The sequence below is a fragment of the Rana temporaria genome, chromosome 7 (assembly GCF_905171775.1).
Source record: "Rana temporaria chromosome 7, aRanTem1.1, whole genome shotgun sequence".
NCBI classification, from domain to species: Eukaryota; Metazoa; Chordata; class Amphibia; order Anura; family Ranidae; genus Rana; species Rana temporaria.
The window spans coordinates 165931166-165957593 of record NC_053495.1 but is presented as its reverse complement, the minus strand read 5'-3'; the positions used below and the strand labels follow the sequence as shown (position 1 = coordinate 165957593).

The following is a 26428-nucleotide window of genomic DNA, read 5'->3' as shown; positions in this document are numbered from 1 at the left end:
ATAAAAACAAGAAAAAAATAGCTTTACAACCCCTTTAAGCAGGCACACTTTTGTTAGTAATGTATATATAGCAGGGTATATGTTACCCTATATGAGGCTCTACCAATGTTTTATTGCATTATTTCAAGGTACAAGTTCTATGCAGTAATAGGATCTCTTTGTGAACTATTTGAACATTGTTTTGCACACAGTTTGACAACTGAACAGAAGATTATTACTGGGTTCAACAATATCAGTGACAGATTGCACAGAGATGTACCACCTCCAAATGCTCATTATCAAATATTTGTGTGGAATGCATAACCTGATTATTGCAAGAAATGCTCTTTTCTGTATTAGTCAAAATGGGGCTATCGCATGAAAAGTCTTACTGATCATTAGGGTTTCTCAAGCACATTACTGTGCAGCCAAGAAATCCTAAAGGCAGCCCTGTTATCCCACTACATGATATATATTCACTTTGTTTACTGTTCAAAGAAAGTAATTATTTATCATGTTTTGTTTTCTACATGCCATGCTGTCCTACAGCATAAAATTTAATCAATATCATTAGGTGTATGCAATAAATCACAGTATCAGCATTCATTGTGCAACTGACAAAAAATGTTTCTGAGGCTTGTTGAAGAATTTTATCAAAATGAAGAATTATAAATAGAATCTTTTCTGTAGAGGTAATAAAAAATCACACAGTGGTTCTGCAAGGTGCAATATATCAAAGATAAAATAGTAAAACTTTTTAAAGAATAGCATACACATAAAAATGTAAAAAATGGTTAGGACTCTGACTTCAAGTTATATACTGTATACATATATCTGTGTGTATGCATGTCAGGGTAATTGACTAGATAACCTTAAAGGGAAGTTTTATTTATGGTGTCAGGTGGGAATAGGTAATCTGTGTTCTGTAAATGTATAAATACATTTTTGTATCTACTGTTATTCTCAGGGAACACTGTTTTGGAAGACCTCTAGTATCTTCTGTTAAAGCGGTGGTTCACCCTATAAAACATTTCTAACACTACATCCAGCCCAGTTCTGCAAATAAAATTACACTGACCTTTTTTTTTTTGTCGCCCAAGATAGTGTTTATCGTTAGAATTCACCGCGGCTTCCGGGTAGGGAATTCCGTGGGAGTGGGCGTTCCTATTGACATGCCAATTGATTGACATGCTAAACGACGGCGCATACAGCGTGTCACGACTTCCCGAAAGGAGCTCGGGTCGGCTCTATTTGGCGCCGGTGTGGAGGCGCCCAATAGAGCCGACCCGAGCTTCTTTCGGGAAGTCGTGACGCGCTGTATGCGCCGTCGTTTAGCATGTCAATCAATTGGCATGTCAATAGGAATGCCCACTCCCGCGGATTCCCTACCCGGAAGCCGCGGTGAATTCTAACGATAAACGCTATCTACGGCGACAAAAAAGTTCAGTGTAATTTTATTTGCAGAACTGAGCTGGATGTAGTGTTAGAATTTTTTTATAGGGTGAACCACCGCTTTAAGGTGTTGCATTGAATGCAGACATGAGACCCATGGTACTCATTCATGCAAGCTCAATGCAAAGACAAACTTCAGATGAGAAAGCTGAGGCTTGGCCACCCTCTCCTGCACCTCTTTGTTGGTCCATGAAGCTGCATATTCTATTGATGGATTGGTAGAGAGACGCAGAATGGGATGGGCTGATACGCTGAAGGAAAGATCTTGTGTTTATAAGTAGGGCAATAACATCACAGCAGGCTATATAAACTTTACAAGAGGACCTCAATAAATTAATGGGGTGGGCAACTACATGGCAAATGAGGTTTAATATTAAAGAGTGTAAAATAATGCACTTGGTTAAAAATATAAACGCAAATTATTCACTAAAGGAAGATACTCTGGGGGAAATAAGGATAGAGAAGGATCTGGAGGTCCTAGAAAAAGACAGGTGGAGCAATAACAGGCAATGTCAAGCTGCAGTAAGCAAAGCCAGCAGACTATTAGCATGCATTAAAAAGGGAATTTACTCCAGAGATAAAATTATAATCGTGCCACTTTATAAAACTCTGGTGTGGCCACATCTGAAGTATTCCTTCCAGTTCTGTACATCAATACTCAGGACGGATGTGCTGGAACTGGAGAGAGTCCAGAGAAGGGCAATGAAATTAATAAGGGGACTGGAGGACCTCCATTATAAGGAATGACTACAAGCTCTAAATGTATTCTACCTGGAGAAGATACGATTGAGAGGAGATATGATAGCGATATACAAATACCTCAATGGTGATCCCAGTGTAGATAGGAAACGATTTAGTCTCAGGGAGTGTAAGAAGACACGCGGCCACAGAATAAGACTGGAGGAGAAGCGGTTTAACCTTAAGCTTCGTAGGTTGTTTTTTTTTACTGTCAGGTTGATAAGGATGTTGAACACTCTTTTACAATTGGTGGTGAAAGCAGGAAGTATTAATAGTTTTAAAAGACTATTGGATGTGCATCTTAGCAAACACAATATAGTTCGATATCGGAAATTAATATTGAGACCAACAACCATTGTAGAAACCCACACAGGTTGAACTGGATGAACTAGTGTCATTTTTCAACCTTACCAACTATGTAACTATGGTATATTGCATTTCTAATGCAAGTTTTAACACTATTACATAATATTTTGCTCTCCCGTAATGGACTGCTCATCCTTGAATTGATTTAATGGAAGCCTGAGATACTGGATCATGAGACTGGGATATTTAAATTTTGTTACTACAAAATATTTTTGGATGTATCCAGCTCTTGGACTCACAAAGATGATGTATTGTGTTTCAAAAAGGACCCGGATGCTTGATAAGTATCTGGTTGCTTCTTACACATATATCTTAAAGTGATATTAAAGGTTGTTATACTTACCTCCACTGTGCAGTTTGTTTTGCACAGAGTGGCCCCAATCCACCTGTTCTGGGGTACCACTACGGCTCTCGCGGCTCCTCCCCGCATTAGATAACCACCTCTGGGAAACTCTCTCCTGAGGGGGTTACCTTGCGGGCACACACCTGTGTCATACACTCAGCATCCATAGTTGCCGAGTATATGACTCGGCCCCACCCCCCCCAGCGCCCGTGTCATTGGATTTAATTGACAGCAGCAGGAGACAATGGCTGTGCTGCTATCAATTTATCTAATGAAGAGCCGAGAACCCATGGAGAGAGCGATGCGGGACCGCGCCCACGGAAATTCGGGGCTCAGGTAAGTAAAACGGGGGTGAGCTGGGGGGCCAGGCACTGCAATGTCTTTGTCTTTTTCACCTTAATGCATAGAATTAAAAAATTTGAAAATAAAAAAAAAAAGAAAAAAATTGTATTTCCAAATTTCGGAAATATGAAAATTCGGAAATAAAAAATTCGGAAATTCGAAATTTCAGAAGTCTGAAAATTCGGAAATTGAAAAATTTGAAAATACGAAAATTCGGAAATTCGAATTTTCGGAAATTAGAATTTTTAGAAATCCGAAAAATCGGAAATTCAAAATTTGTTAATACGAAAATTCGGAATTAACAAATTTCTGAATTTTCGTTAAAAAAACGAATTAGAAACTAAACGAATTGCACATGTCTACTGTCTATTATGCTGATTTATTATTAGTTCTATCACATAACAATTTTGACCTCTGTTAATGTCTGGGCCCGCCATTAAGTGGAAGCTTCTGTGGATGCCAATAACTATAAATAAATGAGTTGTTTACTTTTTCTTACTTTCCTTTACTTTTTTTTTTAGAGTTTAGGCCATGATGCATTGGCATGTTATCCACATTGGGGGAGTTTGTTTTTAAACTAAGCCATGGAGTGTTGTCTTTTTTTTTTATAATCTTTATTTTGGTTTTCGTAAGAAAAAAATAAAACATACAATAAATAATAAAAAAAGAAAGGCACCTAGAGGGGCAACCGACCATGAATCACAAACTTTCAAAGTAAACATCAAGCTCTCGCTGGTACATGTAAATGTGAACGTCATGTGACTCCACCTGAACTAATGCTCCAACAAAAGCCAAACACCCATATAGGACATCATAAATGGAATGTGACATGGGACAGACATAAGAGGGGATGTATGGAGTGGGGGAGGGGGGTATAGGGTAGAAAAAAGGGGGGAATTGAGTAGTGGAATAGGCCATACTGCCTATCAACTTTAATTAGAACAAAAACAGTCAGTACTATAACCAGGATCGGAAATATGAGGTAGTAAAGGTGTTCTGGGGGTCTTTAGGAAGCCCATCTGAATCTCAGCTACACAAAACTACACAAAGGCAATTCAGTTCAGAGTTTTCAGCAATAGGTATAGAGACAAATAGGGTCCAGAATTAATAGGCTAGGGTGCCTGTGGGGCACTAGAAGTATAATGTATTCAGGTAGCCCAAACACTATAAAACTTCTCATGTCTGTTATTGTGTATGTTATTAATCAGACGGATCCAGTCAGCCCGTCCAGGAATCTTGTCTGACTTCCAATGGATGGGAATCAGACAACTGGCTGCACTTAGAAGGTGGGGAAAAACCGATTATAGTAATTACTCAGAGGGATGGATGACACGTGGAGCAAAAGCACCAAGGAAGAGTCACTCACTTCGATATCCAATATTATCTTTATCTGGGCTCTAATATCTAGCCAAAAAGGTCTAAGCTTTGGTGCACTCCCACCATATATGCAAACAGGTGCCTCGAAGCCCGCAACCCCTCCAACAGACCGGCCTGTTGTGAATTTGTCCAATGGATCAACTGAATTGCCCGGTTAAAGTTGTCCCTAGCCTCCCTCCCCTTTATGAATCCTGTTTGGTCCGAGTATATTACCATCTGTAGTATGGGTCTGTAGTATGGGTTTCAATCAATTTGACAAGATCTTTGCCAGAATTTTAATGTTGGTATTCAACAGCGATATTAGTCTATAGCTACTTGGGGCAGTAGGGTTTTTCCTCTTCTTAGGGAGAACTGTGATGTGGGCCAACAGGGCTTCCTTTGGGACATTAGTTCCCAATGCTAGGACATTAAAGTATGTACACATTACAGTGATTAAAAAGGAGGGGAGAACATTTTTGATAATAGGCATTAGTGGACTTTTGCTTTTAGGCAATTCTTTGATTACAGAGAAATAGGTTCGTCCAACTGTTTACTGATTTGTGTTGTCAGTTGAGGAGCTTGAGCCTCATCAAGATATTGTGAGAGAAGCTCTCCTTTCTGCATCTGTGAATAGCAGGCGAGCGTGTTAGGAAGCTGATAAGTTGAGCATAGTAGTCCCTGAAAGCCTCAGCAATTTTAGAGGATAGCACAGTCGGAGATCCTGGGGTGATTTGGAGTTTATGGACATGACTCAACATGCGCTGGCATCCAAGAGCCCTCACCAGGAGTCTCCCACATATATTTTCAAACTCACAAAATTAATGAGAAACGTTCCGCAGTCTATCTAGTATACGGGTTTCCAAGAGGTTACAAAGTTCCTCTCTAAGGGCCATAAATTCTGCGGTCAAAGACGAGGTCATGTGGCGTTTATGTTTAAACTCTGTGGCCCGAAGTTTAACCAATAAGGCCTGTAATCCCCTATTGCATTCTTTTTTTCAGCATAGAACCCTGGGAGAGGAATTCCCCCTAACCACAGCTTTGTGTCCCTCTTATACTGACGCCATCCTCGTCTCTCCCAATATGTTCTCTGTGAAATATAGGAAAATGGTATCAGAGACCTGTTTTTGTGCCACAGCTTCATCCAGCAGGTTCTCATTTAATTGCCAAGGGCACTGTCTTGAATCTGGAGACAATGGGGCGAGGGAGAAAGAGATAGGTGCATGATCTGATATAGTAAGTGATTCGATTGACGCACCGGAGAGCGACTCCAAAAAATTTGGTCCACCACTATGAGATCTATTTGTGGGTAGCAGGGTAGTAACTAAAATCTTTGTGGGGTGGACCACTCTCCAGCAGTCAACCAGATGATGGGCATGTATGAATTTACGGACATTTTTAAAAAATGCGAAGGAGTGCGTTGAGTGGCCAGAGGAGGTATCCATCTGCGGGTCGGGGCATACGTTGAAATCACGCCCACTACCAACTGTCCTTCCCGGAATGTAGAGAGAGATTCCAGGACCTTATTCAAGAGCTTAAGCTGCCAGGTATTTAGAGCATACACCACCACAAGGGTAAACTTACGCTCAAACATGGTGCCCTTGAGAAACACAAACCTACCCTCCAGATCTGTATAGTGATCTAATGGGATAATGTTTATGGATAGTGATTGCCACGCCACCAGGTTTTAGCCGGGGTGAATTGCTAAGATACCACTATCTCTATATCTCTACTTGACTACTTAAATACAATAAAACCTTGGTCTGAGAGCGTTTTGCAAGACAAGCAAGATTTTTTAATACATTTTGACTTGATATACAAGCGATGTCTTGATATAAGAGTAGTGTTATGTCACAACCAAGTATAAAATAGAAGAGAGGCGCCTTTAAGTGTAGCAATATGGTTACATTTAATGAAGGTACAACATTTAGAAACTCCCATAGTTAATGATTAAAACAGGCACATCTAAGTATGCAGGCATCCAGGATAAATCTGTCTACATAGACCATCCTCCTCACCGCCATTGATGTCGTCCCATCCAACGAGCCGTTCACGCCTCGCTTTCAGATCGCTCTACTGCAGGGTAGTCTTCCCGGTCAGGATTGCAGACTGATAGCGGCGAGAGACGGCAGTGAGGAGGACAGTCTATGTGGACAGCTTTACCCCAGATGCCTGCATACTTAGATAAGCCTCTTTTAATCATCAAACATGTGAGTTGCTAAATGTTGTACCTTCATTAAATGTAACCATATTGCTAAACTTAGAGGTGCCTCTCTTCTCTTTTATACTCTGTAGCTCCTGCTGGATTTTGCTTCTAATCCCCTTGTGGAGGCTGCCATTTGTGGATGGACATTTAATGGTTACACAACTTATCACATTGCTATAATATTTGTATGTGGACTATAAACTGAAGGACTTATGAATCAATGCATATGAAACAAATCATTTGAGTTTCCATTATTTCTTATGGGAAAATTTGCTTTGATATACAAGTGCTTTGGATTACAAGCATGCTTCCGGAACAAAATATGCTTACAATCCAAGGTTTTACTGTATATATTGTTACTGTCTGTTATTCTTTCACAGACATATTGCAGTAAAGACAATTTCTGTGTTTTATCATAATGTGTGTCTTTCCCATTGGTCACTTGGTACTTGCACTATTGCCAGGTGTGCCAGAGGGGGCTGAGGCTGTTATTAGGGTTGAGAGGCTGAGTAACAGACTGAACAAACAAAAGGAGCTTCTTCGGGGGTATCGCTACAGTAGTTAAAGAGCAAACTCAGCACAAATCATATGCTGTCAGATAACATCAGATTTCTCCAGCCTGTCCCCCATAAATATGAAAGATGTGCCTATATTATTCAATTTGTTATCATGAAAGCGTCTCTTCTGAAAAAAATGTAAGTTGTATCTTTACTAACAAATGTAACAGTATAAATAAAGGCTACTGCTATAAATTTGTTAAATATTTGTTACAGTATATTCAGCCATGCAATAGGCACACTAGGGTTGATTTACTAAAACAGGAGAGTGCAAAATCTGGTGCAGCTCTGCCGAGAAACCAATCAGCTTATGTTTTTTGTCAAAGCCGAATTGAACAAGCTAAGGTTAGAAGCTGATTATCCATGCACAGCTGCACCAGATTTTGCACACAGTTTTAGTAAATAACCCCCATGCATGAAACAAAGGGGTTAAATTGCTGTAGAAAAATAAGCCCCCCCCTTCCTGAGCTGAATCAATTAAGTGAAGCTCTGCTGACTTCCATCATCCAATCACCTGCATGGAAAATTCTGTTTTTGTTTTTTGTTTTTTCATTTTCCTTGAAAATAATTGAGTATTTTTTGCATTTCACATTCAGTAAGCGGTGAGAAGATTTCTTGGCAAAGTGCAACTTCCCTTGCAAAGTGCATGGCCCATTTACCTTTAGGAAATCATTCCCAAAGAGGCTGATTTATAACAGATTTGAGAATGTTCACACAGTAAATTGTGAGAAGATTCACTTCAATTATCCTATTGTGCAAAGAAAATCCATGTTTACCTAATTCCTCTGCACAAATGAATAACTGGAGTGAATAATCACACAATTTATTATGGCTGAGTTACTAAAATATTTTAAATTAGTCTCATTGTGAGAACATTTTCAAATCCTTCAGTAAATCAGGTTTAAAGTGTCTACACCTACACACCTAATATTGCTAATATTTTGTGAGGAATGGACCCTTATTTTTTTATTGAATAATCCAATAATGCAAATGAGTGTCTTTTAGCTTCTGTTAGACATTTTAAAAGATTAAACTCATTATCAGATACATTTCTAAGTCATAGAAAATCAACTGTAGTCATTCTTATTCCCTGTGATCCTGAATAAATTAAGCTTCTCCGTAATAGACTCCACTTGATTATAACATAGAAATTGAAATAATTTTACTCAACAAGTTATTGGCAGTATTTCGTTTTGCAGCCCTAGTAAATAGGGTTAAGGTTTTTATTTGTCTTCAGTTAAAGCATGGAAACAAAGCTTGGGCAAAATACAAGTGTGGAATATTGAAGCAGCTAGCTGGAATACTTCAATATACTTATCTTAAACTGATGGACAGCAACACCATGTTTGAGTCACGATGCTTAATTCATCACACACCCCCCTTCTGCAAACCAAAGACAGCAAATATTTATTATCTTAAACTTAGTGTGAGATTCACATTTCACCAATGCATTATTTTGTATATTTTTTATTTTGTTAATTTTGATATATTGCTTGAATTTCCCATATTTTGTTCCAGGTTAATAATTTTTGGCATTGGACTAATATCTATTCTGTCTAGCAAAAAGTAACACTGTTGGATGGTATACAGAGGAATCGGTATAATCTAGATATTAAAGGGGTTGTAAAGGTTTGTTTTTTATTTTATAAATAGGTTCCTTTAAGCTAGTGGAAAATGGGAAAACAACTGCGCTAAGATATAATAGATAACCTACGGCTGATAGTTGAAGCAGCAGCTAACCTGCAAACAAACAGTGAATAACATAGAAAAAGATGGGGGGTGGTGACGTCAGCACGCCGCTCGTTCCGCCCTACGTGTTTTGTGATAGGTCACATTGTCTCGGGGCACGAAGACGACGATTTTTTGCAGATCTCATCATATGCATGGTTCATTGTTATATGCTACCCTTATATGTTTCACTTATGCACATGCTAATGCTCCTTCATTGGTAGCGTTCACAAATTTACTTGATTTAGCGCAGCTATTATTTTTTCTCTCCTTTAAGCTATTGCATTGTTGGTTCACTTACCTTTTTCTTCGATTTCCCTTCTAAATGTTTTTTTTCTTTGTCTGAATTTCTCACTTCCTGTTCCTCCTCAGTAAGCTTGCCCCCATCATCCGAGCTGTTCTGGATGGGGGTTGGTCAGCCAGAACAGCTTACTGAGGAGGAACAGGAAGTTAGAAATTCAGACAAAGAAAAAAAACATTTAGAAGGGAAATCAAAGGAAAAGGTAAGTGAACCAACAATGCACTAGCTTATAGGAACCTATTTAGAAAAAAAAACGAACCTTTAAGCTCTCTTGTAACCCATATGTCCTCAAGCAGTGTTTTTATGTCTGGAAATACTTTTTTTTTTTTAGCTTTTGAAACACAAGCAACACAGTTAATCAATAAAAAACACATTTTTCTGTCTTCTAGGATCTCAGGAGCTTTCATGCCAGAAGAATCCTGTGGTTTTAAGTGCTTTACATGGCCCGAATAGCCCAATGTACAGAACAATGTCACTTACATTGTACTTCTCTTCTTCGATCATTGGAGTACTTGGAGTGGCCTTGAGATCTCCAGCTAGTATGAGCCATCCAGGCAATAAAGGAAATCAACCACCCTCTGGACAGGGTTGCAGGTAACAAATATGTTTCTTGTAAGGGTAAAGTAGTCAAAACTGTTTTACATTTTGGTAAAACAACCAGATTTTTGTGCTCATGTACATTTTACTGTGGTTCAGACCTCTTTCAGATGGAGCGGAATCCATCCAAGTGGATGTCAGGTCCGTGTCTGCTCCACTTTGCAGAGTGGACATGGACACAGCCTGCTGTTCTCTATGGGGTGGTCGGATGGAAACAGACTGTCTGTCCGTTTCCATCAAATTGACGTTCCTCTGGATCCCCATCCATCTATTTTTAATGGACTGGATTGGATCGGATTCCAGTGGGAGACAGTGGACACATCTACCACCTCATAGAGAACAATGGGTGGTCTTTTTTGTTTGAGTTGATATTCTAAGTCAAAGCAGCAAAATAATCAACTTTGTAAACACAACTTAATTTTGTATTGTTCTATTATGCTTGTACAATGTGTTCAAGTTTCTGCTACCACACCTATTGATATGGAATAGAACAATGCAATACTTTTTGCAGATCTAATTACAACCTGTACTGTAATAATTAGTCATCTTATGCCGCATACAGATGATCGGAAATTCCGACAACAAAACAGTGGATTCTTTTCTGACGGATGTTGGCTCAAACTTGTCTTGCATACAGTAGGTGTTTGTGATATTGTGCTTTTAGCACGACAGCGTCGCGCTGATTCTCGGCGACAGGGTGCCGAGATCTCGCCGGCATCTCACACTCACTGGAATAGTGACAGCACATCCCAGCAAGCGCGTCATAGAAGCGACGGGAGATCCGACTTGGATTCCCGCCAATTCTACACGTGTGCGGCGTGTTATGAATCCTGAGGGGGAAGTCCCCGCCGGATTTTAAATAAAAATCCGGCATGGGTCCCCCCCTCAGGAGCATACCGGACCCTTAGGTCTGTTATGGGTTGTAAGGAGAGCCCCCCTACGCCGAAAAAAACGGCGTAGGGGGTCCCCCTACAATCCATACCAGACCCGTATCCAAAGCACGCTACCCGGCCAGCCAGGAAGGGAGTGGGGACGAGCGAGCGCCCCCCCCCCCCTCCTGAGCCGTACCAGGCTGCATGCCCTCAACATGGGGGGGTTGGGTGCTCTGGGGCAGGGGGGGCGCACTGCGGCCCCCCCACCTCAGAGCACCCTGTCCCCATGTTGATGAGGACAGGGCCCCTTCCCGACAACCCTGGCCGTTGGTTGTCGGGGTATGCGGGCGGGAGGCTTATCGGAATCTGGGAGCCCCCTTTAATAAGGGGGCCCCCAGATACCGGCCTCCCCACCCTAAGTGAATGAGTATGGGGTACATCGTACCCCTACCCATTCACCTGCAAGAAAAGTGGTAAAAACACAAATAAACCACACAGTGTATTAAAATATTTTATTTTTCTGCTCCGGAGGCCGCCCCCTGTCTTCTTTATTAGCTCTTTTACCAGGGGGGGCTTCTTCTTTGACGTCTTCGGGTGGGTGGGGGCCGCCGTCTGGTTCTCTTCCACCGCCGGGGGGGGGTGGCTTTTAAAAAAGCCCCCACCCCCCCGGCGGGTTAACTCCGGCGTCTTCGGCGGGGCTCTTCTTCTTCCGCTATCCCGACGGGTCTTCTCCGCTATCCGGGGGGTCTCGCCGCTCTCCGCTGTTGACTCGTCGCACCCCGGTTCTTCGTCTCGCAGTCCGGTCCCTTCTTCCGTGCTGTACGTCTTCTTCTGTGCTGTGAGTTCTTCTTCCGCGCTGTGACGTCATGTTCTTCACTTCTCTTCTTCTCCCCATGTTGACTCGCCGGTCCTCCTCGCTGAAATGACGGATGCGCGCCTTGCATCGGACCTATATAGGCCTCACAATCCCATCATGCTCTGTACCTACCCATGTGATACCTACCCACGTGGGTAGGTATCACATGGGTAGGTACAGAGCATGATGGGACTGCGAGGCCTATATAGGTCCGATGCAAGGCGCGCATCCGTCATTTCAGCGAGGAGGACCGGCGAGTCAACATGGGGAGAAGAAGAGAAGTGAAGAACATGACGTCACAGCGCGGAAGAAGAACTCACAGCACAGAAGAAGACGTACAGCACGGAAGAAGGGACCGGACTGCGAGACGAAGAACCGGGGTGCGACGAGTCAACAGCGGAGAGCGGCGAGACCCCCCGGATAGCGGAGAAGACCCGTCGGGATAGCGGAAGAAGAAGAGCCCCGCCGAAGACGCCGGAGTTAACCCGCCGGGGGGGTGGGGGCTTTTTTAAAAGCCACCCCCCCCCGGCGGTGGAAGAGAACCAGACGGCGGCCCCCCCCCACCCGAAGACGTCAAAGAAGAAGCCCCCCCTGGTAAAAGAGCTAATAAAGAAGACAGGGGGCGGCCTCCGGAGCAGAAAAATAAAATATTTTAATACACTGTGTGGTTTATTTGTGTTTTTACCACTTTTCTTGCAGGTGAATGGGTAGGGGTACGATGTACCCCATACTCATTCACTTAGGGTGGGGGGCCGGTATCTGGGGGCCCCCTTATTAAAGGGGGCTCCCAGATTCCGATAAGCCTCCCGCCCGCATACCCCGACAACCAACGGCCAGGGTTGTCGGGAAGGGGCCCTGTCCTCATCAACATGGGGACAGGGTGCTCTGAGGTGGGGGGGCCGCAGTGCGCCCCCCTGCCCCAGAGCACCCAACCCCCCCATGTTGAGGGCATGCAGCCTGGTACGGCTCAGGAGGGGGGGGGCGCTCGCTCGTCCCCACTCCCTTCCTGGCTGGCCGGGTAGCGTGCTTTGGATACGGGTCTGGTATGGATTGTAGGGGGACCCCCTACGCCGTTTTTTCGGCGTAGGGGGGCTCTCCTTACAACCCATAACAGACCTAAGGGCCCGGTATGCTCCTGAGGGGGGGACCCATGCCGGATTTTTATTTAAAATCCGGCGGGGACTTCCCCCTCAGGATTCATAACAAACGCCGCACACGTGTAGAATTGGCGGGAATCCAAGTCGGATCTCCCGTCGCTTCTATGACGGCTCTGTCTCCATCGCGGCAAGCCAGCTCGGCGCTGGCTCCCGCGATGGGGCTCGTAGGTGCTCAATCTCGCTGAGAAAGAGAGCGAGATTGACACAAAATCGGCTTCACCTACTGTACACACGGTCGCACAAATGTTGTCGGAAATTCCGAATGCCAAGAACGCGGTGACGTACAAGATGTAAGACAGCACTATTAAAGGAAAGTCTAATACCAGTCCTGTTAGTAGAAGTTTGGTGAGAGACGATTCGCGCTTTTCAACCTCGTGCTTTTCAGTCCATAACAGCGTGACGGATGTGTTATCTCCATTATAAACGCTAGTTTTACCAGACCGAGCGCTTCCGTCTTGTACTTGATTCAGAGCATGGAATTTTGTGCGTCAGGATTGTCCACACACGATCAAAATTTATGAGAACGGATTTTGTTGTCGGAAAATTTGAGAACAAGCGCTCAAATTTTTGTTGTCGGAAATTCCGACAGCAAATGTCTGTTGGAGCCTACATGCGGCATTAGAGCACGAAAACTTTACGGAATCTAAAACAAATTCCTGATGCCATTGGGTCAATTTCCAACAGTCAACCATTTACTTCACATATTTAGGTAGATATTCACAGCTGAATATACAGTGTCTTGAAAAAGTATTCATACCCCTTTTCCACATTTTGTCATGTTACAACCAAAAACATGTAATGTATTTTATTGGGATTTTATGTGATAGATTAACACAAAGTGGCACATTATTGTGAAGTGGAAGGAAAATTATAAATAAGTGTGGTGTGCATTTGTATTTAGCCCCCTATACTCTGATACCCCTAACTAAAATCTAGTGGAACCAATTGCCTTCAGAAGTCACCTAATTAGTAAATAGAGTATAAATAAGTGATAAAGTCTTTCACTCTACTGTGAGTAAAAATTAATAAACCTATACAGACACTGTGATAATAACTAAAAAGCTGCAAAATCTAACAGTGTACACTAATCACAAAATATCAAAATAAATACAAAAGTGATTTTGCTCTAAAAAGTGATATCACTACAAATGGCCCTGTGATATATAAATGTGAAAACAAGACCTAATAAACTAGTGTGCAAACAATAATGTGATATAATAGAGATCAATACTTAATGTCCTACTACTGGAAGTTGTTACAAATCTATATTATAGTTCAAAAAACTATAATGAACATGTGGTAGAGATGAACGATTCGATGGATTGGGGGACTTTGTGTGTGTTAGTCCCATTTCAAGTATCCAAAATGCATGGGGAAGGTTGTTAGATCTTATCCGCAGACTAGTCTCCTAGAACTTTCACCTGAATAAGGGTTGTAATTCGCATAAACTCAACAAGTATATGGTCCGGCCTCGATCTATGTGTTCTCCAATCCCTTTCTTCTATTCTCCTTCCGGCTCTGTAGTGGCTCTAACTGTCAGATGCTGCTATTCCTGCAGATGGTCAATATCTTCCACTAACCTAACCCAAAGTACTCCAGACCATGGAGTATAAGTATGGAAAAGGAGAGAAGAAAATGCTTCCAATAGTGTAGTATGTAAGATGAACAAACTTTATTGGGCTCTAAAAGGTGGACTCTTACATAGAAAATTGTCAAACAAGCCAACATTAAAAGATTGCGTAGTTTCCAGCACCTTCTTACTCTACTTCCGGTCTATGTTCGCCTCTCGCCCTCCCTACGCTGTTATGTCACACCTCGTGACTTCTTCAGGGGCTGAAACCTGCAGGTATTTTCAGCATGGAAATATGTACAAAATGTTGTGATACATTTTTTCAAATATTTATTACTAAATTATTTAAAGTGATATTAAAGTTTTATTTTAATAACAAACATGTCATACTTACATGCTCTGTGTAGTGGTTTTGCACAGAGTATCCCTGATCCTCCTATTATCAGGTCCCCTACCAGTGCTCCAGGCTCCTTCCTCCTGCCTAGTGCCCACATAGTGAGTGAGTGAGAAACTTATATAGCGCAACACATGCAAACTGAATCGCCTCTGGGCGCTTGGTATCCATTCCCTGGGCCCTCAAAAGAGATGGGTCTTGATCTTTCTCCTGAAGGCCAAGTGGTTTACCTCCAATCGGATGGTGGTTGGTAGAGCTTTCCATAGTCCTATTGTTATAGGGGCCCCTGAGCAGTCTCGCTCCTGAACCCCTTCTCTGTGTGTCCATTCACACACAGAGTGCGTCTCACCCCTGCTCTCTCCTAATTGGCTCACTGGCTGTGATTGACAGTAGCTGCGGCCAAATGCCACCGCTGCTGTCTAAGCCAATGAGGAGGGAGAGCTGAGGCTCAGGAATGTTTTAGAGGGGGCTGGGGGTGCTTCTGAAGGTAAAAAACCTTCAACCTTTACAACCACTTTAACATACAGTATTAATGTTATATATATTAAGTGCCTCCTCTAGCTAGGGGAAAAACAATGAGGGCCTGATTGTTTTGATTAAATCATTTTCTGAACATGATAGCTTTAGAAAGCCTTCTGATGAAAAATATAGAAATGGAAATGCATTGAGATTTTTAGAACAGAAAACATTGGGGATTAAGACATGTAATTGCTGTTTGATTCTTGTATGTACTACTAGGTCTAGAATGACTCTAATATTATGAGAAGCTTGGAAAAACAGTATATAACAGATTTTTAAATATCAAAGTATATTGCAGTTTTTTATGCTGGTTAAAATAGTTAGCTGTATATTCAATGGGCCTACAGTTATTGATGACATAAGAGGTTCTTGTTGGATTATGGAATAACAGTAGTAGTAAATACTGAAATAAATACATTGGCTATGGAATATTCATCCACAATCTGATTGCAGAAGTATTGATAGAATGTAATATTTTCTTCAGTCGTCTATGGCTAACAAAGGCCATCATAACCAGCAGTTGATAGTTTGTAGAACGCATTCCTCCATAACTTTCCTTATGTGTTAATGTTAGACAAAGTATTTCATTTAGGAAGCCTGAAATCTCATAAGGATCAGTAGTGGTTTGCAGGTTATAAAAGTTTTTGATAATATTGTAAAGCAGCAGCATAAATGGTGTTAGGCTAATGCCGCGTACACATGATCGGAAAATCTGACAAGAAAACAGTGGTTTTTGTTCCGACGGAATCTTGGCTCAAACTTGTTTTGCATACACACGGTCACACCAAATTCCGACCATCAAGAACGCGGTGATGTACAACACTACGACGAGCCGAAAAAAATGAAGTTCAATACTTCTGAGCATGGGTCGACTTGATTCCGAGCATGCATGGTTTTTGGTGTGTCGGAATTGCATACAGACGATCAAAATTTCCTCCAAGAACTTTTCCTGTCTGAACATTTGAGAACCAGCTCTCAAATTTTTCTTGGTGGAAATGCAGACAGAAAGATTCTGATGGAGCCTACACACGGTCGAAATTTCAAGCCAAAAGCTCTCTTCTGACTTTTCTTGTCGGAATTTCCGATCATGTGTACGTGGCATTAGACTGCCAGAAGGTGTACTTAGACAAACATTTCTCTTTAGCTCTCAGTTTCTGAACAAGTCACTTATCTGGTTTGTTTCCAAACTTATAGTACCACGCTAGAGTACAATATAAATCCCTCTTAGTAAAATAGGAAAAAACTCTGTAAAAATATTTGTATCAGTTGTAATGAACTGAAGAAGAGATTACTGGTTGGCAAATTCCAGATTTTGTAGTTTTGTATCTCAGTTTTTTTTCTCTTCTTTCTGGCAGAATGTCGGGAGACAATTGCAGGTTAAAAAAAAAAAATGTCCTGTGTGTGTCGGCCTGTTTGACAGAAGCCGGCCATTTTGACAGCTTCTGTCAGACGTGCGTACTGGAAAACCAGCAGCCAGCCGACTCCCGATCAGGGCTCTCAGCCAATGGCTGAACAGAAATAACAAAATACGTTAACTTAATTATTTAGCAGACCAAATGGGAGAAGATAAGAGATGTTCTTTGTTAGACTTTACATATTTTTTAAGAAAGAGTATGTACTGTAGATCTGGCCTACAGGAGGAGGAAACAACATCTCCTACATACACCAGACAGTGATTAAACTAGCTAACTTGCATGAACAGGCTAAATGGGGGTTGGAAAAATATTTTTATAAGAATATGTTGGAGTAGGCATATTTCCATGATCTGCGAATAAGCCATATTATAAATAAAGAAATTTGTACTGGAAGATTTTCAGTGCTAAAATAAAATACTGAATATGGAAAATATGCTTTTCTCCTGACACATCTGGAATTTTATGCTACGTGAGAAAATATTATACATAGTTGTACTAAATACAGCCACTGAGTAATTTGGTTAAATGAATTGGTATAGCTAATTATACAATTGACATGGAAAGCAGAGTTTTTTCAAATATAAAAAGCTCTAGTTAAGTATATTGTGAATTTATGTAAACAATAAACAAGAAATTTAAGATTGTTGTAAAAATTATAGTGTTAGGTAAGAAACAGAAATGCATACCTGGAGTAGTGTTGGTTTAACCCTTGCTAGTCTTGGTGTAAAAGTCTAATTTGTTCTGAATAATTGTCCTTGATGTGAGATGAAAAAGACAAAAGTAAAGAAGAAAACTTGATTAAGATTTTAGTTTCGTTTTTTTAGTTATTTTTTTAATCTAAGGATTAATGTGATACATAAAGTGAATACACTAAATAACAGGTAGAGGTAAAATGCAAGAAAATATATTGGACCCGCTATAACGTGCTATCCTCCTCTCATTTCAGATAGGAGCTGGCTACTAGGCCTTGAGGGATTAAAACTAGGTGGGTTCCATTGGGATATGTTTAGCAATAAGAGTCACAGCTGTAAGAGATTGATGATCTTCCTTCAGTCCGGGTTCACACTGGTACGACACGACAGTCGTATTACTTTGGATCAGACTTTGCCCTGTGACCCATGCATCCGACTTCAATAAACAGGGATCCGACTTTGATCCCCGACAATGCCAGGCACTGTGTCTGGTATGAATCTTTAGGGGTCCCCCCAAAATCCATACCAGACCCTTATCCGAGCATGCAGCCCCGCAGGTAAGGAAAGGGGGTGGGGATGAGCGAGCATCCCCCCCGAACCGTACCAGGCCCCATGCCCTCAACATGGGGGGGGGGTGCTTTGGGATCAAAGCCGGACCAAAGTAGTGCAGGGAGCATTTTCAAAGCATTTTCAAAGTCGGACTGACTTGTGTCAGACCAGTTAAAGCGGAAGTAAACCCATTCATAAAACAGTTTGGTTTCTGGCATGTGCCGGAAATGTAACACTCCCATTGGTTGTGCTCTCAACCAAACTGTCAAACCATCCGATGGCTGGTGTCATAACTGATCACATGTGCAGCATAATGGCAGTTGTAGATTAAGCATAGGCAAAGATGGCAGCTTCCTTGACTGAAAACGATAGGGGGGTTTACTTACACTTTAAGACGGCTCCCATAGGGAAACATTGATTTTCACACATCATGCAACATGAGCTCACAATGTCAGAGCGTTTGTCGTACTAATGTGAACCCAGCCTATAAGGAGTTTATAGAATAGGAGTATTTATTCATTTGGAACAGCATTTAAATTGACAGTCCTACTTGTGTTGGATTTCTGTTCTTTGTAGAATGGTGGTATATAGGTTTGAAGGCTTTTTTGCTCAGAGGGAGACATTGAGAGACAATCAGTAAAAATTGGTACTGCCTGGTTAGGCCTTTAGAATTCACAGCAGCTGCCAGGATTCAGTCTGTTGCTTCTGGGCACTGTTGCTTTAATATATCTCTTGGTAGGTATATTTCAAGCTGGAACTGCATGGAGAGGGTTTCAAGCATCCAGTACTCACCTTTTCTTGTAAGGGGCAGGTAGTTGCTAACCATATCAGCTGAGCAGGTAAAGTGGTCAACTGAAGCCTTTAACAATTACCCACATTTAAGCAAGGCTTGGTCTAAATGGTGTAGACCAATTCTTGGTTACTAGGGATGAGCCAACCCCCCCCCCCCCCTCTGTTCGGTTCGCACCAGAACCTTTGAACGGACCGAACATTGGCGCAAACATTTAGAACCCCATTGACATCTATGGGACTCGAACGTTCAAATTCAAAAGTGCTAATTTTAAAGTTATTGTCGTAAAACGTCTTTGAGAACCCGGGTCTTTCCCCCTGGGAACATGTATCAATGGAAAAAAAGTTTTGAAACGGTAGTTTTTTCCAGGACTCCTGAAAAAACGACCGTTTTTAAAACTTTTTTTCCATTGATACATATTTCCTCGGGCAAGACCTGGTTCTCAAAGACGTTTTCACAGCCATACTATAGACACCCAGCAGGTACAATATTTAAAGGAATTTTTAATTTTTAATTTTTTTTTTAATTTAAGTATCGTTAAAATCACTGCTCCTGAATCTTTAGGTGCAAACTACAGAGCACACAGCCAGTACACACCAAGTAGCTTTAGGTGCAAACTACAGAGCACACGACCAGTACACACCAAGTAGCTTTAGGTGTAAACTACAGTGGACACAGGCAATAAACCACGTAAGAATACTGCAGCTAGCACAATCACCTGCCTGCCAGTAAATTAGGAAGAACTGACCTAGCTAAACTATACAGCGTATAAATATATGTACAACACCTGGGATGTATATATATCCTCTACACACTGTAACATTAACTGACTTGCCTACCTGCCTTCTCTATCTACCTGCAAAAAATTACACTCTCTCTGTCCTCTCTTAACCACTGCAACACACTACACAAGGCCCACCTGCAGGCGGCCTTTTATAGTGTGGGGCGTGTACTAAACCCCCTAAACCATAATTGGCCAAAGCCACCCTGGCTTTGGCCAATTATGGCTCTCCGTTTTTTGCGCGCTGTGATTGGCCAAGCATGCGGGTCATAGTGCATGCTTGGCCAATCATCAGTCAGCGATGCCGCAGTGAATTATGGTCTGTGTAATGTACCGTATTTATCGCGGTATAATGCGCTCCCGCGTATACCGCGCACCCCTAAAGTTGCCCTGAATCGTGTGAAAAAAAAGTTTTTTTTGTACTTACAGTTTGGTGTCTTGCGCGGCATCCATCGGCGGCCTCGTCGGGTCCGGCGTCCGTCTCCGGGTGTCCTCTTCGTTGGGTCCGGCGTCCTTCTGCGGCTTCGGGTGTCCTCTTCGTCGGGTCCAGCGTCCGTCTGCGGCTTCGGGTGTCCTCTTCGTCGGGTCCGGCATCCTTCTGCGGCGTCCTCGCGTCCTCCCCGCTCGTTTCCCTTGCCGAGTTTGAATACTGCGCCGACATATACAGAGCGCAGTACACTCGTGTATTGTCGGCAATGCTCGGCAACTCTCGCGCTGACGTCCTGTACGTCCAGGACGTGAGCGCGGAAGGAGCCCTTGACTCCCTGACTATACCCGATTGTACTGCGCTCGGTATATGTCGGCGCAGCATTCAAAACTCGGCGCGGGAAAGCGGGTATCAGCATTAACGGCGCACCCACGATTTTGCCCTGATTTTCAGGGCAAAAAAGTGCGCGGTATGCGCCGATAAATACGGTAACTCGAATTTGCCGCGAGCGACCCGTTTTGTCTGTATTTCGACGAACGATCGAACATAGGATGTTCGAGTCAAACATGAGTTTGACTCGAATACGAAGCTCATCCCTATTGGTTACATTGGGAATTTAGTTTAGCAGGATACTTTTAACAACTTACCTGCCTTTTACCAAGATTTTATTTCAGATCTATCTTCTTGACAATTTCCTCACCTAATGAGCGATAATTAAGGGTTCCTCCTATAACTGACTTACCCGTTTGATTGGGCATAGCCAATCAATGTATTTTTCAAGGTAATGTCACTTAACATTTCACCTAATTTAGTAAGGAGGCCTATAGACATGAGGTGACCAGTCAATGCTGAATGCCAAGCAAAAGTTTTTCTAGTTTTGGCTAAATTGGTTAAGGGTCAGGTTTTTAGCACTGTGTATATCCCAATTAGACAAAGAATATCCCAAATGTTATGGAAAAACCCGCCTTTGACAGCTATTACTGGAAGAGGTGTATCAATTGTGAGATTTCCCCTCACCTTTTGTTCCAATGGCAACTGCAAAATTTGAGCCTTATCTTCATTTTCTGTCTTGGTGAAAATAGTCACTAAGACAAATGAGGGAGTGGCTCTGCACATATGAGCAGCACGGACTGCAACAAAACCGGACAAATTTGTCTATCCCTCTGTAGTATACCTAATGCTAATACATGGATTACTTTAATCCAGCAGATAACAAATGGATTGAGAATGATTTTATATCTGCAGACTACTCCAGACCTATGTAGCCATATTGAAAGTAATCATACTTGGAGGAAAAATTGGTTGGCTTGAATCATTTTTGCCAGCTGATTGCTGTTGTTCTCTGAGATATGGTTGATGCCAGCGGTGTCTTCACAGTACATAAATATATACAATGTGCCATGGTGAGTTTACTTGTATTTGGCACACCTGCTGTACGTGTACCTGCTGACTAACCTAAATTGGACATATTTTGAATAATTTAAATCTATAAATAATACTGCAAACCAATGCTATAATCAAAGTTTTAATTGGTAAAAAACAACAGCGACAATATGCTAGTCCAGAACAATCAGAATTCAGTTTATTTTGATTATATTTGTTAAAAATTGAAAAGTACTTGTAGTAATTTATACATTTTACTGTTATCCCCAATTCATCCACTAGGTCATGCTCCCCACTGCATGTGGCACATGGTTCTACCCATTGTTCCGTAGATATGGATGGAGAAATTCAGTGCTCTGTGACATGTGACGAGGGCCATGTTCTTCACTCAGTCAGTAAGACAGGACATAATGTCTTACAGGTAAGGCTCAGGTTAATTAATTTTGAATGTTGAATAGGTACAACCTGCCGTAAGTGATTCTGTTCTTGCGTTAAACTTTTCTAAGGTGACAACAGTGTTGTAGTGCAGGCACCTGTGTTTCTCAATAAAATGAGCTTCTAAAAGCTAAGGTGACCACTGTGTTGCCCATAGGCTTTACAAAGAGCAGAGCTGTGGGAGGAACCCAGAAACTCTGCACAATACAAGCTGCCTGCAGGAAACTGCAAGAGGGGGTGGAGTCAAGACCAGTCACCCTGCACAGAGAGAGAGCAGCAGTGACCGTTTTTTTTTTACTGGAAAATCCTCCACTAAGGCCCCTTTCATACTGGAGCGGGAGCAGCATCTGCGGTAAAGCGCCGCTATTTTACCGCCAATTTTGCGGCGCTATACCCCCTGCTAACGGTCGAGAAAGGGTTAAAACCGTCTGCAATGCACCTCTGCAGGCGCATTGCCGGCAGTATAGCCGCGGTGTCCCATTGATTTCAATGGACAGGAGCGGTGAAGGAGCGATATACACACCGCTCCTTCACCGCTTCAAAGGTGCGGCTAGCAGGACTTTTTTTTACCGTCCTGCTAGCGCACCGCTCCAGTGTGAAAGCCCGAGAGACAGCAGCGGCTGTTTAGGGTTGGTTTGCAGGTGCTATTTTTAGCGCAATAGCGCCTGCAAACCGCTCCAGTGTGAATAAGGGGTCTGAGAGAAAATTTCTCACTGGATAACTGCACAGATTCGGAAAAAATACAAATACATCAGACATTTAGACAATATTTGCTTATGTCTGAGTTAAACTTGAAGTTGATTTGGGTGTGACTCAAGGCATAAGCATAATTTCTGCTGAGTCTTTGATTGTGGATCCAAATCTCAGTGTGTCATTGAGGAAGACTCCTGTAAGGCTTCGTACACACGACCGAGGAACTCCACGGGCGAAACACATCGTTTTCCTCGTCGAGTTCCTTGTTAGGCTAGTCAAGGAACTCGACAAGCTTGCTTTGCGTACATACTGTCAAGACAAAATCTCCTCGTTCTCAAACCCGATGACATACAACACATACAACGGCAGGGGAAGTTCGATTCCACTGGCTAAACTCTTGGGGCTGGTTTTGCTAATCTCATGTGTTTGCGTGTTAAGTAAAAGTTTGTTAAGAGACAATTTGCACTTTTCAGTCTGTTACAGCTTAAAAAATGTGTTATCTCCATTACAAATTCTACTTTTACTCCCGTCTCATACTTTATTCTGAGCAAGCGCGGGTTTCTAAGCATACACACGCTCGAGTTTCTCGTCGGAAACCAACCCGACCAGGAACTCGGCGAGCCAATTTGAGACTCCCGTCGGGAAAATAGAGAACTTGCTCTCTTTTTGGCTCGTCGAGTTTCTCGACAGTTTCCTCGACGAAAATGTACACACGACCGGTTTCCTCGGCAACAAAAATATCTCCCAGCAAGTTTATTGCTGGTTTTTGCCGAGAAACTCGGTCGTGTGTAACTTGGAGCCCCAGAGACTCAGTAGGAAGTGAGAGAAAATATCTCCTAAATGAAATCCCCTCTTAGACAGTTGTCACTGGAAGGGGTTTCCCTATTGGAGAATTTCTTTCTCACTTCCTGTTCCAGGGACAACCTTAAAAAATGTAAGTTCCTATTACCAGAACAAATGGGAATAGACACTTTGGAGGCACAGACAGCAATAAAAACACTTTCTGACTATACTAATAAAAAAAATATAAAAAATAAATAAATAATGTAATCTTACATCATTAGAGTAGTACAATTTCATTATGGGAAGCACTATTTGAATATGATATACTGGGCCATTAGGATACACTTTTAGAACAGTAGTTTAGACAGAATTTGCCAGGATTCATAACATCCCACCAAATTTTTTAAAAATGTATTTGTCACACTAACTTTCTTTATTATTTGTCTTTAATAATTCCTATGCTCTTTTCTAATTTATTTCAGGATGCAGTGCTTAAATGCTCTTTTGGAAAATGGAATTTGATGGTAACTTGTGAACGTCTGGATTGTGGAGTTCCCCCTTCATCACTTGTATTTCATGCAAGTTTTTCTTGCCCTGAAGGTACAGGCTTGGGGAAACAATGCTTTTTTACCTGCCTGCCTCCTGCAAAATTCCAAGGTAAGTAATTCAGAGAGACACTTTGGGTGATTTGTGAAAGCTGGAGCTAAACAATTTTGAACAAAAGCAACTGTTGTCCACTTGTTCAGATGATTTATATTATGTGCTTGTCAACATAAAACTTAATCTGGTGCACTGTATGATCTATTTGAGGCACCTTCATCTACAGCCGTTACCAAAAGTTTGGAGAAAGACACAAATATTAATATTTCACAATGTTTGCTGCTTCAATGTCTTTAGATCTTTTTGTCAGATGCCACTATGGTATACCAAAGTATAATTACAAACATTTCATTAGTGCCAAAGGCTTTTATTGGCAATTACATTAAGTTTATGCAAAGAGTCAAAATTTGCAGTGTTGACCCTTTTTTGTCAAGACTTCTGCAATTTGCCCTATCATGCTTTCAATCAACTTCTTTGCCATATCCTGACTGATGGCAGCCCATTCTTGCATAATCAATGCTTAGGGCCAGATCCACATACATGTAGATCGGCACAGCGTATCAGAGATACACTACGCCGCCGTACCTTACCTGTCGCATTTTAGAATCCTCAGCGAGTTCGCGCCGTAAGTTACGGCGGCGTATTGTATTTCTGGCGGCGGATTTGAAATTGGGCGGGTTGGGGGCGGGTTTCATTTAAATGAAGCGCGTCCCCGCGCCGAATGTACTGCGCATGCGTCGTCCCGAAAGTTCCCGCCGTGCATTGCGCTAAATGACGTCGCTAGGATGTCATTTTTTTAACTTAGACGTGAGTTACGTCTATCCCTATTCACGGACGACTTACGCAAAAAAAAAAAATTCTAATTTCGACGCGGGAACGACGGCCATACTTAACATGGCAAGTCTATGTATACGCCGAAAAATACCAGATTTAGCTATACGCCGGAAAAAGCCAACTACAGAGGATGTTAGAAAATGCGACGGCCGCGCGTACGTTCGTGGATCGTCGTAAATCGCTAATTTGCATACCCGACGCGGAAAACGCCACCCAGCGGACGCCAAAGTATTGCATCTTAGATCCGAAGGCGTACAAAGACGTACACCTGTCGGATCTAACCCAGAAGCCGTCGTATCTTGGTTTGAGGATTCAAACTAAAGATACGACGCGGAAAATTTGAAAGTACACCGGCGTATCAGTAGATACGCCGGCGTACTTCGTCTGTGGATGTGGCCCACAGAGTTTATCAGAATTTGTGTTTTTTTTGTTTTTTTTCATTTGAGGATTAGCCACGAGTTATGAATGGGACTAAGGTCTGGAGAGTTTCTTGGCCACGGACCCAAAATGTCATTGTTTTGATCCCCAAGCCACTTAGTTATCACTTTTGCCTTATGGCAAGGTGCTCCATCATGCTGGAAAAGGCATTGTTTGTCACAAAACTGTTCTTGGCTGGTTGGGAGAAGTTGCTCTCAGAGGTTGTTTTGTGTATCATTGTTTATTCATGGCTGGGTTCTTAGGCAAAATTGTGAGTGATCCCACTCCCTTGGCTGAGAAGCAACCCCACATATGAATAGTCTCGGGATGCTTTACTGTTGGCATAACACAGGACTGATGGTAGTGCTCACCTTTTCTTCTCCAGACAAGGATTTTTCCAGATGCCTAAAACAATTGGAAAGGGGATTTATTCGAAAAAATCAGCAGTCCAATCCCTGTACCCTTTGCAGAATGTTAGTCTGTCCCTGATGTTTTTCCTGGGGAGAAGTGGCTCTAATTGGCTTACAAAAGGGGACCCAGTTGTGCGACAAAAGCAAATTAAAATTTGCTCCCTCCACCATCCTCCAAAAGTCTTTGCCTCACTGTGCGTGCAGATGTACTCACACCTGCCTGCTGCCATTCTTGAGCAAGCTCTGCACTGATAGTGCTCAATCAACTGTAGGAGACAATCCTGGTGCTTGCTGGACTTTCTTGGGTGCCCTGAAGCCTTCTTCACAAATGCAGTGGAAATTTTTTTTATGGGATTAAGTTCATTTTCATGGCAAAGAGAGACTTTGCATCTAATTGCAATTCATCTGATTACTCTTCATAACATTCTGGAGTATATACAAATCATAAAAACTGAAGGCAACAGACTTTGTGAAAATGAATATTTGTGTCATTCTCAAAGTTCTTGGCCAAGGCTTTATTATACCCACAACCAGTGGGCCGAATGCATAGATTTCAATGTTTTTTTTTTTGGAGGCACATGATCAGAGCCTGAGGCTCTAATTGGCTTCATGCTATTATCATACTGATTCTCTTCCCGGCCAATCAGGAAATGGGTCTTAAGACCCAATTGGTCGAGAGGAAAAGTGACCATATTGGCCGCCAAGGAGGAAGCCGTTGTGAAGTCGACAAGGAGGAGGAGGAGAGGCAGGAAGGAGCCAAAGCTGCCCGCGACCTAGATGGGGTAAATGCGGGGCTGGTGGGAGGACAAGCTAGCAATGGAGGGTTTGGGGGATCGCCCGAGTGATGAGGGGGGGATTGACCGGCCGAGATACTGCCGGGGTGGTGGCC

The 26428-nt window shown here is 42.3% G+C and overlaps 1 protein-coding gene across 2 annotated transcripts in view; it reads left to right on the top strand.

Moving 5' to 3' along the window:
* PAPPA2 (pappalysin 2) overlaps nucleotides 1–26428 on the top strand; it is a 364705-nt gene that overhangs the window by 256766 nt on the left and 81511 nt on the right. For both annotated transcript variants that reach the window (XM_040360367.1, XM_040360366.1), the window contains exons 14-16: nucleotides 9755–9959; nucleotides 21650–21788; nucleotides 23761–23935. In XM_040360367.1, coding sequence (XP_040216301.1) covers nucleotides 9755–9959; nucleotides 21650–21788; nucleotides 23761–23935 — 519 coding nt within the window. The remainder of the gene's footprint in view (nucleotides 1–9754; nucleotides 9960–21649; nucleotides 21789–23760; nucleotides 23936–26428) is intronic.